The 12,212-nt window shown below is 42.0% G+C and overlaps 1 protein-coding gene across 4 annotated transcripts in view; it reads left to right on the forward strand.

Moving 5' to 3' along the window:
- The window catches only part of LOC135493187 (4-hydroxybenzoate polyprenyltransferase, mitochondrial-like), a 46,537-nt gene extending 37,409 nt beyond the window's left edge, over positions 1-9,128 (forward strand). For 2 of the 4 annotated variants that reach the window (XM_064780239.1, XM_064780242.1), the window contains 3 exons: positions 3,167-3,300; positions 5,310-5,498; positions 8,360-9,128. In XM_064780239.1, the coding sequence (XP_064636309.1) occupies positions 3,167-3,300; positions 5,310-5,498; positions 8,360-8,524 (488 nt within the window). In that variant the 3' untranslated portion in view covers positions 8,525-9,128. Of the gene's footprint in view, positions 1-56; positions 188-266; positions 320-3,166; positions 3,301-5,309; positions 5,499-8,359 lie in introns of all 4 variants that reach the window. The other 2 variants (XM_064780240.1, XM_064780241.1) reach the window with 2 other exon arrangements.
- Positions 9,129-12,212: the final 3,084 nt, after the last annotated feature.

Genomic DNA, 12,212 nt, shown 5'->3' on the forward strand with positions numbered 1-12,212 from the left:
ATAGTTGTCTATGCCCCCTGTTGGTGTATTATTGAACTATTTTCCCTTCCCAACAGGTATAACCCTAAATTGGGGTGTCCTCCTCGCTTGGTCTGCCATCACAGGTTCCGTCGACCTGTGCGGGTTAACCCTGTACATTTCAGCAGTTGCATGGTCTATGATCTACGACACGATCTATTCGCATCAAGTGAGTAGCCGTGGTAACTGTTGTCAGGGTAACCGTAGGTCACAAGCTATTTTATGTCGCTTTTGCTTTTTAAGATCAGATGCAAGATTTAAACCAGGGTTCTTGGTTCTTCAGTCTTCTGGCAATTTTCTAGTAAGATTTCTAGTTTAATGAAGTGTAAGCTACATGAAACACATGTGACAAAGTTCAAAAAAATACTGAATTCCCTTTCGAAAATTTTTGATATTTTTTCAGCCAATACCAATATGCACACCTTACATGTAGACGTTTTTCAGGGAAAGGAAAACAATTTAGAGGCATTTCAGAACCTTGAATAATTTCTCAAAAAAATCTATATTGTGTCTCAGGGGTGCATATTCATGTAGGTCGAAGTTTCGAATCCATTGTGATATTGGGAACTTGTTACTATCAAAAAATATATTTTGGCGGATTTTTCTTGGCAATGGTTTTATCGTTTGATTAAATTCAAAATTTTGGTAACTATGAATATGTCATAAAGTGTGAGTCATGTCTGATGACTTGTAGCCAAGACCCTGCACAGATATCCTGCAGTCCCTTGTTAATAATTCACTATCCTGTGTCAAGATTTTACCTTGCTTTGCTGACCGTGGTTATAGATAGATGTCGCATTTACCGCTTCAAACCGCACCCATATCTTTATCCTTGCTTTCTTGGTTGCGCTCGTGCGTTGCCAAGTTTTATCTCAAATGTTTGCATGTTGTGGAATGAAAGATGTCTTGGATCATTTCATCGACGGTGTCATCTTAAGCTGTTCAGTACAGGCTCCTTTATCAACTCACACTCATTCTGTTTGACCTAACTTGAGGCTTTTGTTTCATCAAGCTGCCTACTCATTTGTACTTTCACAGACTGGAGAAATCATAATTGATAATGTTCTCCAAAGGCAACATCCAATCAAGCTGGGATGTTTGGCCTCAGACATTTATCATGTTTATGACTTTAATACAGGATGTTGCAGTTCCCAACTTAAAGGGGACCTGAAATGGTTTTATTGAATTTTAACTTGCGGTATAAATAATAGGGCATAACATAAAAAAGCGTGAAAGCCGCATAAAAATCAAACTACTCATCTTAACGTAAAAGCAGTATGTAATTCAAACATTCCAGGTGGTGCAGGAAGAACAAATTGATGATGTACATTGTGCTGTATTGAAATAAAGTTTTGATAGTTTCATGCTTATATCTTAATTACCTTGCCACAGGTATGAGCTGAGTGAACATGTTAATGTACACATTTAAAATTTAGGCATGAAATTATAGTATAAACAACAATGTACATCATCAGTTTGTTCTTCCTGCACCACCTGGAATGTTTGAATTTTATACCTGCCATTACTAGAAGATGGGTAGTTCGATATTTATGCGGTTTTCACCACTGTGTTTTTAGCTCACCTCTTAGCAGAGGTGAGCTTATCCCATACCGTGGCGTCCGTCGTCCGTCGTCGTCGTCGTCCGTCGTCCGTTAGCAGGGCACGTTTCGTAACTGTTAGAGCTATTGAGTTGAAACTTGGTACACATGAACCCTTATGTAATGACACCTTGGAGACCAAGTTTCGGTCCGATTCGTTTCATGGTTTGGCCACCAGGGGGCCAAACGTTAAAAGTGAAAATATGCAATATCTCCCTTAATAGTAGTCGGGAAATTTTGAAAAAAATATGGTAGGTACTTCTAGCAAAGGTGCATCATATATCCTCCGGGTTTTTGATTTGACCTCCTTTTCAAGGTCACAGAGGTCAAATGGTGTAAATTGGCCGTTAGGATGAAACGATGGCACGTTTCTAAACTGCAATGACTATTGATACCAAATTTGGTACACATTTACCCCTTAGTCAGGTGATCTCAGGGACCGAAGTTTGGTCCAATATGATTCACCACTTGACCACCAGGGGGCAAAATCCAAAAACCTTAAAAATGTGATTATTCCTTAACTTCTTGCCCGATTGCCACCAATTTGATATCATGGGTACATCTAACCACCATACAGTATATGTCACACAGGTTTTTAATTTGACCTTCTTGTCAAGGTCACAGAGGTCAAATGGCGTAAATTCGCCGTCAGGCCGTAACTATGGCACGTTTCTTAACTGCAATGACTATTGATCACAAATTAAGTACACATGTACCCCTTGGTCAGGTGATCTTAGGTACCGAAGTTTGGTGCGATCTGATTTGCCGTTTGGCCTCCAGGGAGGTGGCCAAATCCTAAATTCTTCAAAATGCCATTATTCCTAGTAATGACTTGCCCGATTGGCACCAATTATATATCATAGGTACATCTAATTCTAACAACCATTCAATGTGTCACCCGGGTCTTCTTTGATTTGACCTACTTTTCAAGGTCACAGAGGTCGAATGTACTGTAAATTGGCCATTTTGGGGAAATTGTAATTGCTTGGACCTACATCAAACCTAACACTACATGACACAATACCATGCTCTTTATCCATCTTTCCTCCACATGAGGTGAGCACAATGGCCCTGGCCATTTCATTTATCTTATGCCCTACAATTTTTTCCCTATGTTAAAAAGTGTTGCAGGTGACCTTTAATAAGAAGCATGAGAAGTGGCTTTACAGAGATTTGTAACGATGGCAAAATTGCCTTTTTCAAGTCTTCTTTCATTCCAGTGCTTACAGTTCTATTGTGAAGATTTCCAATGCAGGTGGAACATATATTTCCTGAAATTACTAGTTTTCCTTTCAACTCCTTGGTGGGTTGCTTTACTAAACGATAAGAATGGTGTTGACATTTATTTATGGATGGAACCAATGTTAAAAAAGGTATTTGTGTCACCAAAATGCTTGTGAAATATATGCAGAAATTGCCTGATGAAACTAAAGGAAGATTCTGCAGGAAAGTTATATGAAACCATCTGCATGTGAAGTCTTAGTCTTCCTGGTAGTGTTGAGCTGATCGTTTAACGGTAATTACAATTCTAGCCTTTGTTTTCATGCTAGGTATGACTTTCAACTGGGGGTGTTTGCTGGGCTGGTCTGCTGTCCACGGTTCATGCAATTTTGGAATCGTCTTGCCCCTATATGTGTCAGGCATTGCATGGACGTTGTTGTATGATACTATATATGCACACCAAGTGAGTAGTCTGCTGTGTTAGATTTTTCTTGTGTTAATTCTTCCTTTGTCACTTGACTTCATTGCCCACCATTTGGCCAACATCGATATTGTAAATTTTTGAATTTTGCCCAACTTTAGAGGCCTATAACTTGAAAGCGGTAAACCCTACTGCTCTGAGAAATAGGTCATTTCCAGTTTTCTGCTTAGGAAAACTGATAGTTTATAATTATATGACATTCCATTTTCGAGATGTAAGCCATTTCAATCTGGAAGGCAGATGTTCACTTGTTATGCGGCTTACTTTGACCACTGAAGTCGTGTGACACTGAAATTGCCAAATACAACTTTTCGTGGCAACTAGAAGCACTTCTACCGAGGAGGAAGGGGGGTTATGTTTTTAGAGTAAAAAGCTCTGCCAAGGTTGTGATAATCGATTGTGAGTCTAGATCAGTTTGAGTGTCAGTCGCACCTATTACTACTCGGTCTCTAGGTGCCAAATGGCGTCTTAAAAAGGGCAAGGGTTAAAGACATCTTGTCGGCCTGAACAGTCTTTTTATGTGAGCTAATTCTCCAGGTGTCTGGCTTAAGATATGGTATGTACCAGTACTTCATATTATAATTTCAACGAGCATTTTGATATTGTTTTAAAGCCTTATTTGGCCCAACAGCTTATTTAAATCCCTGCTCTCCTCCTTGCTTAGCTTTGCTTTTAAAACTGCCATAAACGCTATATTGACCTACAACTGGACTTTTTTGGGCTCACTTGTATGGTGAGTCTTTTTGGCTCACCCTAGGGGAGTCTTTACAATACCGCAGTGTCCGTTGTCGTCGTCGGCCGTCCATCGTCGTCGTCTGTATCCTGTTTCAAAAACCAGTGGCACGTTTCTTAACCGCTAAAGGTATGAACTTGAAACTTTGCACACAGGACCCCCAAGGTCAGGTGACCTCTGACAATGAATTTCGGTCTGATCTGATTCTTGACTTGACCACCAGGGGGCCAGAAGTGGAAACCTAAAAAGTGTAATATCTCTCTTTTAAGTGACTCATTCAATAACATTTTTATGGTAGGTTCTCCTGCAGTGTAGCAAGGATACATCACATATCATACAGGTTTTTGATTTGACCTAATTTTCAATTTACATAAATTGGTAGTTTGAGTGTATCTATGGCACGTTTCTTAACCGCTAAAGCTAACAACTTGTAATTTAGTACACATGACGCTATAGGTCTGATACCTCCGACACCAAATTTCAGTCTAATATGATTCTCGACCTGGCCGCCAGGGAGCCAAACTGAAAAGGTAAAAAGTGCAATATTTCGTTTATTAGTGACTTGTTTTCAATAATATTTTTATGGTTGGTGCTCCAAGCAAGGATACATCACCTGTGATACCGACTTTGATTTGACCTATATACTATACAATAAGTAGCATGTTTCTTAACCAGCATGAACTCCTAACACCAAATATCAATACGGTGAGCACAGTGGGCCCTGGCCTTTTCATTTAAGAGATTCACCATGCAAGTTAGCCCAAAAAAGACGACAGTCCCTGTGCTATAAAGGCTCAATAGTCACAATTAGTAAGAAACAAAATGTGCCTGAAGTAAAACCATTCTTGACTAATTGAAATCACCGTTATATGGATAGCCAGGAAAAAACGCACCCAACATTTTTAGGAGATAATCATCTCAAAGACGTTGCAATAAACTTCCATGAAACTGTACACATTAATGTATAAACCTGTTCTCTAATTTGGCTGAGAATATTGCATTCACAACGTTAAAACACAATATGTGAGATGAACTTAAGTTTACGCAACAGTCTATGAAATAATTTTGAGGTATTTGAAGTTAAAACTTGGTGCTGTTTCTTTGCCACTGGATATATTCGGCAAAATATCAGTCAATTATCATTATGATGATAGCTGAGGCAAAAACAAATTCATTTTTCTCTGGAGACTCTCTCTATGTATTTACTTTTGATAATGATCAAGTTATATTTTTGCTAAAGACTACTTCCAATTTTCAGGACAAGGAGGATGATTTCCTCATCGGAGTGAAATCCACAGCTCTGAAATTTGGTGAAGACACAAAGAAATGGCTGACAGGTTTTGCCGGAGTGATGTTGAGTGGACTGACCCTGACTGGAGTAATGTGCAATCAGACACTGGCCTATTATGTCGGCTTATGTGCCATTACTGCCAGTTTGACCAATCAGGTAATTATGCAGTTGTTGAAATGGGAGCCGCGGTGGTGTAGTGGCTTGGGTCTATGGCTGTAGTGGTCATGAGGTCCCTGGTTCATTGTCGGTGTGAGACTTTGGCCAGGTCTCTTTGCCTAACATGCCTAACTTCACCCAGATCTTTAAAATAAGTACTGTTGTCAGGAATGGTCAGGTCTCTTTGCCTAACATGCCTAACTTTACCCAGATCTTTTAAATAAGTACTGTTGTCAGGAATGGTCAGGTCTCTTAGCCTAAAATGCCTAACTTCACCCAGATCTTTTGAATAAGTACTGTTGTCATGAATGGTCAGGTCTCTTTGCCAGGCATGAGAGTTTTCCGGTAATTTCCGGAAATCCGGTTATGAAGTATCGAAAAAGTTGGGTCCCGAGATTCGCGCAGATCTGCAATAAAAATTAGGGGGGTGAGGGGGGTAGAGGTGTTGACCTGAACTGAAGAGCCAGCCACAAAACTTTCCGCTCGGCATCAAAATTGTCCGCATTATTCCCGCCAAAGCCAGAGCTAAACCCATCGAATCACCACGTGCCTTGGCATTCCCAAAGGCAGGCCGCATAATGTATATCGCGCTGTAGCCGTCAGTCTCTGAATCAACCGTGTGACTCGGCCTAGACAATGCTGTACCGCCAATGGAACGTATGTGCAAGAGACTAAAATATTGAGCGATGCCGTGTGCTGTCTAAAAATAGCGCTGACCTCATCTTCACCGTACAAACAGCCAACGAACTGACGAAACTTGGGGAATCCCCTCACAGCGCAAGGCACTGTGGGATATCCTCGCCTCATGATCGAAATGGCGCCATGAACACTTACAGCTAGTTGGGTGAATAATGGTGAATTTTAAAAAGAAACCACGCACGAAATCTTTCTGGGGAGGACCCCCACACAATAAACAGAGCAGAATAACTCTGTAATTTGCCAGAAATTACTCCCAATGCATTTGAAATTTGAACTTCTTCAGCGAGTAAGGCACCCCCTTGAACCCTCCCCATCAGAAAAATTTTCAGGTTGTGACCTCTCAGCTCACTGTCATGCCTGCTTTGCCTAACATGCCTAACTTCATCCAGATCTTTTAAATAAGTACTGTTGTCAGGAATGGTCAGGTCTCTTTGCCTAACATGCCTAACTTCACCCAGATCTTTTAAATAAGTACTGTTGTCAGGAATGGTCAGGTCTCTTTGCCTAACATGCCTAACTTCACCCAGATCTTTTAAATAAGTACTGTTGTCAAGAATGGTCAGGTCTCTTTGCCTAACATGCCTAACTTCACCCAGATCTTTTAAATGAGTACTGTTGTCAGGAATGGTCAGGTCTCTTTGCCTAACATGCCTAACTTCACCCAGATCTTTTAAATGAGTACTGTTGTCAGGAATGGTCAGGTCTCTTTGCCTAACATGCCTAACTTCACCCAGATCTTTTAAATAAGTACTGTTGTCAGGAATGGTCAGGTCTCTTTGCCTAACATGCCTAACTTCACCCAGATCTTTTAAATAAGTACTGTTGTCAGGAATGGTCAGGTCTCTTTGCCTAACATGCCTAACTTCACCCAGATCTTTTAAATAAGTACTGTTGTCAGAAATGGTCAGGTCTCTTTGCCTAACATTCCTAACTTCACCCAGATCTTTTAAATGAGTACTGTTGTCAGAAATGGTCAGGTTAGCGTTGATTGGGCAGCTATTCTGAGTTATACTGAAAGTTTCTGATATAATAGACTGGGGAATAAAAATAAAGCGCTTCAAGAATGTTGACCGTATGAAAGCGTCATATTAGGGCCTTTCAGACGACAGGAAAAAAGCCACATGCGATCCGATTGAATCCGAATGTGGTTTAAATTTTTCTCTTCTTAATGCAAAATGATCCGGATCTATGTGGTCCCATCCGGATTAAAAAAACACCATCCATCTAGATGCATCTGGATCAAAAGCGTCATCTAAACCCAAATTGATACCGAATCCTGATTCATTTTACCTGGGCGCAGGCGCACTAACGTATTTTTTACACCTCCACAAGCAACCGGTATTGGAGAGTTCCACAACTGCAGAAATGAGTTCATATGAGAGCGCTTTGCACTGATTGTCTAAATGCGCACAATTTTGGAGACCTGAATGTTCTTCGATCAGATCACATCCGGATCCGATCCGAATGTGGTTTTTTTCGCCTCCCATCTGAATGTCCCTATTAGAACTTACTTTTATCTTTATGTATTGATTTATGATAAAAACCTAGAAAGAGAAAAAGTTAACTTGCTGCTTTGGGTTTTCATAAACGTACAATAAACCTTGCATGTATCAAGACTCACATAAACCTGATACATGTACTCACATATAACAGACAGATTTTTATAAATCCCAGGTCCAGGGTTCCAATACTGTGGGTGATATGTGTACAATGGATTTTGTATATTATCATGGACAAAAATGCTGGCCCAGTTTACTGCAATATATGCAAGGTTTACTGTTTTTCCCTTTTGAAGAAGGTTACATCTCGTCCACCATCTCTCCAGCCAAGAGTATGGGTAGCAGGTCTGATGATTTAACTTTATACTGGCATTTGAACAATATTTCACCGTGCAGAGCAATACTGTAAATCACAACAGAATCCCAGATAGCACCAGGCAGATGAACTTAACAGCCCAAGCAATACCTGAGCAGTCTGGAATGTCTGCTTGTAGAGAATTTTGAATTTTTTTATGTTGCTCAAGGTTGAATATGATGAGGAGATATTTAGCAAGGTGCCCAGCTATTGCCTGTATATACTGTGGAACGAAGGCTTGAACATCGTACTAGATGAGCCCAGTTATATATGTTGTGTGCATCTCACCATCAGCGCTATTTTTTCAGATCTCCACTTTAGATATCAACAATCCGGAGGACTGTGGAAAAAAGTTCCGCTCCAACCGGAACTTGGGCCTGGTACTGTTTACGGCGATTGTCATTGGGACACTCTTGAAGAAGAAGAAACAAGTGCTACCAAATGAAGAAAATGCTGCAAGGTCTGTGACGTGAATGACATGGCATGTTTATCTTGGACTTTTCTGGCTAAGGATTCTTCGACCGATGATCATGTATAACATTGAGTGTGTAATCACGCACGTTGATGAAGCTGGCTCTCTAAATTATAAAATTCCCATTGTTAATGATTGAACAGCTGCTCTGTTTCGTACTTGACATGTTAGAGCTTGGCATCTTTAACCTCCGTGGATAAGAGGTGCAGCAGGTGATATGACACAAGTAGACAATTTCTTGTCAGCCTTTGGTGTTCATGAAAATGTAATAGTGAAAAATGCAGATGGTGTATTCTCATGACATCAGACACTGAGTCACATGCAATGACCGTTGAAAATGTGACATTGAGGCACTTGAGCTGGGTTAGGGCAGCATTAAACCAAATATAGCCAGAATTTCCTAAAAAGGTTTGGTCTTGCAGCAGAAAGGGGGGGCATTCAAAAAACATCCCCCTGGATCCGGGCCCGGGTGTGGTTTGATAATGTGTGTCTTCTAAACTACTTGTCAGTCTAGATTTGACCAGTTCACACAGTGCTGTGTCAAATGAAGGACCTTTTATGCTCCATTCAAGCAATTGAATTTTACTAAATGTGCTAATAATGTATTGAGAATCACATATTTTTTTCTGTTAATGAGGTGAAGACATGTGACCCTTATAATAAATCAATATCACCTGACTTAGCCATAGGACCAATGAAGAAATTGACAGTAAACTGATAGTTTTTACTATCATTCAAGATCGTGGAAAACTACCAAATTTGACACTTTGACCAATGTCAAGCTGGAGACCAGACTCCTGCTCTCCAATGTGGAGCTGGAGATTAGACCCCATCTCTCCAATGTCGAGCTGGAGACTAGACCCCATCTCTCCAATGTGGAGCTCGAGACTAGACCCCATCTCTCCAATGTGGAGCTGGAGACCAGACGCTTGCTCTTCAATGTGGAGCTGGAGACAAGACCCCATCTCTCCAATGTGGAGCTGGAGACCAGACGCTTGCTCTTCAATGTGGAGCTGGAGACTAGACCCCATCTCTCCAATGTGGAGCTGGAGACTAGACCCCATCTTTCCAATGTGGAACTGGAGACCAGACTCCTGCTCTCCAATGTGGAGCTGGAGACCAGACCCCATCTCTCAAATGTGGAGCTGGAGACCGGACTCTTGCTCTCCAATGTGGAGCTGGGGACTAGACTCCATCACTCCAATGTGGGGCTGGAGACTAAACTCCTGCTCTCCAGTATGGAGCTGGAGAACAGACCCCATCTCTCCAATGTGGAGCTAGAGACCTGACCCCCATCTCTCCAATGTGGAGCTGGAAACTAGACCCCATCTCTCTAATGTGGAGCTGGAGACCAGACTTGCTCTCCAATGTGGAGCTGGAGACCAAACCCCATCTCTCCAATGTGAGGCTGGAGACTAAGACTCTTGCTCTCCAATGTGGAGCTGGAGACTAGACGCCCATCTTTCCAATGTTGAGATGGAGACCAGACTCTTGCTCTCCAATGTGGGGCTGGAGACAAGACCCATCTCTCCAATGTTGAGTTCGAGACTAGACCCATCTCTCCAATGTGGAGCTGGAGACTAGACCCCCATCTTTCCAATGTTGAGATGGAGACCAGACTCTTGCTCTCCAATGTGGAGCTGGAGACAAGACCCATCTCTCCAATGTGGAGCTGGAGACTAGACCCATCTCTCCAGTGTGGAGCTGGAGACTAGACCCATCTCTCCAATGTGGGGCTGGAGACTAGACCCCATCTCTTCAATGTGGGGCTGGAGACTAGACCCCATCTCTCCAATGTGGAGTCTAGAGGTCTCTGTGGTGGTACTGACTGTCTGGCGTGCATTTCCAAATTCCCAACACAGAAGGAGAAAAACTGTTTCGTAGTCAAAGTGTCTTCAGGAGAATCGTCAATCGTCAATCATCATAATGACTGAATGCTTCTGTACACTGTGCAGGCATATAAAGATTGGCTGTTGAAAAGTGTATTCAGATCTAGATTCCTGTGGAAATCAGTTGCCTACAACAATTCATATCGAGGTTCACCCCATTCGACAAGAGAATCTGAAGTGGGATGGTTCCGTTTGTGAGCTTCTTCACAGTGATATGGAGCCCGCGAACAGCTGGCTTCTACTTTCACTTTGGTTTGTTCATCCGTACAATCGGCAGTGACAGCAAGTCGGACGTGGAAAGCAAGAAGTTCTTGATAGAGATGTCGCATTTGGTTGAATTTCACAAATTGTCTTGTCTGATGGACAGTGAAGTTGCAGAAGTCTATATATTTGTGTTGATAGGAGGAGGTGTCCCCATGGGGTCCTACATGCTTTCTTGTGTGAAGATCCTTTCACTCAAAGTCTTGGAAATGCGCATCTTCTGGCTCAAAGATGCATTTGTATGAGGATGACCCTGGTTGTTCTTACAGACGAAGGTAGCTCAAAGAGATCTGTCTTGTATAATGATGTCCCAGGTTGTTCTTACAGGGGTAGGTGTCAAAGATGGGTGTCTTCCGTGAAGATGTCCCTGGTTGTAATTGCAGACGCAGGTGTCTCAAAGAGATGTGTCTTGTGTGAAGATGTCCCTGGTTGTACTTGCAGACGCAGGTGTCTCAAAGAGATGTGTCTTGTGTGAAGATGTCCCTGGTTGTACTTGCAGACGCAGGTGTCTCAAAGAAATGTGTCTTGTGTGAAGATGTCCCTGATTGTACTTGCAGACGCAGGTGTCTCAAAGAAATGTGTCTTGTGTGAAGATGTCCTTGGTTGTACTTGCAGACGCAGGTGTCTCAAAGAAATGTGTCTTGTGTGAAGATGTCCCTGGTTGTAATTGCAGATGCAGGTGTCTCAAAGAAATGTGTCTTGTATGAAGATGACCCTGGTTGTACTTGCAGACACAGGTGTCTCAAAGAGATGTTTCTTGTATGAAGAAGACCCTGGTTGTAATTGCAGACACAGGTGTCTCAAAGAGATGCGCCTTGAATGAAGACATCTCAGGTTGTACTTGCAGACGCAGGTGTCTCGAAGATATGCGTCTTCTGTGAAGATGTCCCTGGTTGTACTCACGGGCGCAAGATGGGTTTTGTGTAAAGATGTATCTGGTTGTGCTTACGAGCGCAGGAGTCTCAAAGAGATGTGTTATGTATGAAGATACCTGGTTGTTCTTATAGACACAAGTTTCTCAAAGAGATGTTTATTATATGAAGATGTCCCTGGTTGTACTTGCAGACGCAAGAGTCTCAAAGAGATGTGTCTTGTGTGAAGATGTCCTTGGTTGTACTAACAGAAGCAGGAGTCTCAAAGAGATGTGTCTTGTGTGAAGATGTCCTTGGTTGTACTTACAGATGCAGGAGTCTCAAAGAGATGTTTCTTGTGTGAAGATGTCCTTGGTTGTACTTACAGGCGCAGGAGTCTCAAAGAGATGTGTCTTGTGTGAAGATGTCCTTGGTTGTACTTACAGACACAGGAGTCTCAAAGAGATGTGTCTTGTGTGAAGATGTCCTTGGTTGTACTTACAGACACAGGTGTCTCAAAGAGATGTGTCTTGTGTGAAGATGTCCTTGGTTGTACTTACAGACACAGGTGTCTCAAAGAGATGTGTCTTGTGTGAAGATGTCCTTGGTTGTACTTATAGACACAGGAGTCTCAAAGAGATGTGTCTTGTGTGAAGATGTCCTTGGTTGTACTTACAGACGCAGGAGT

This window comes from Lineus longissimus, chromosome 9 (genome assembly GCF_910592395.1).
Source record: "Lineus longissimus chromosome 9, tnLinLong1.2, whole genome shotgun sequence".
NCBI classification, from domain to species: Eukaryota; Metazoa; Nemertea; class Pilidiophora; order Heteronemertea; family Lineidae; genus Lineus; species Lineus longissimus.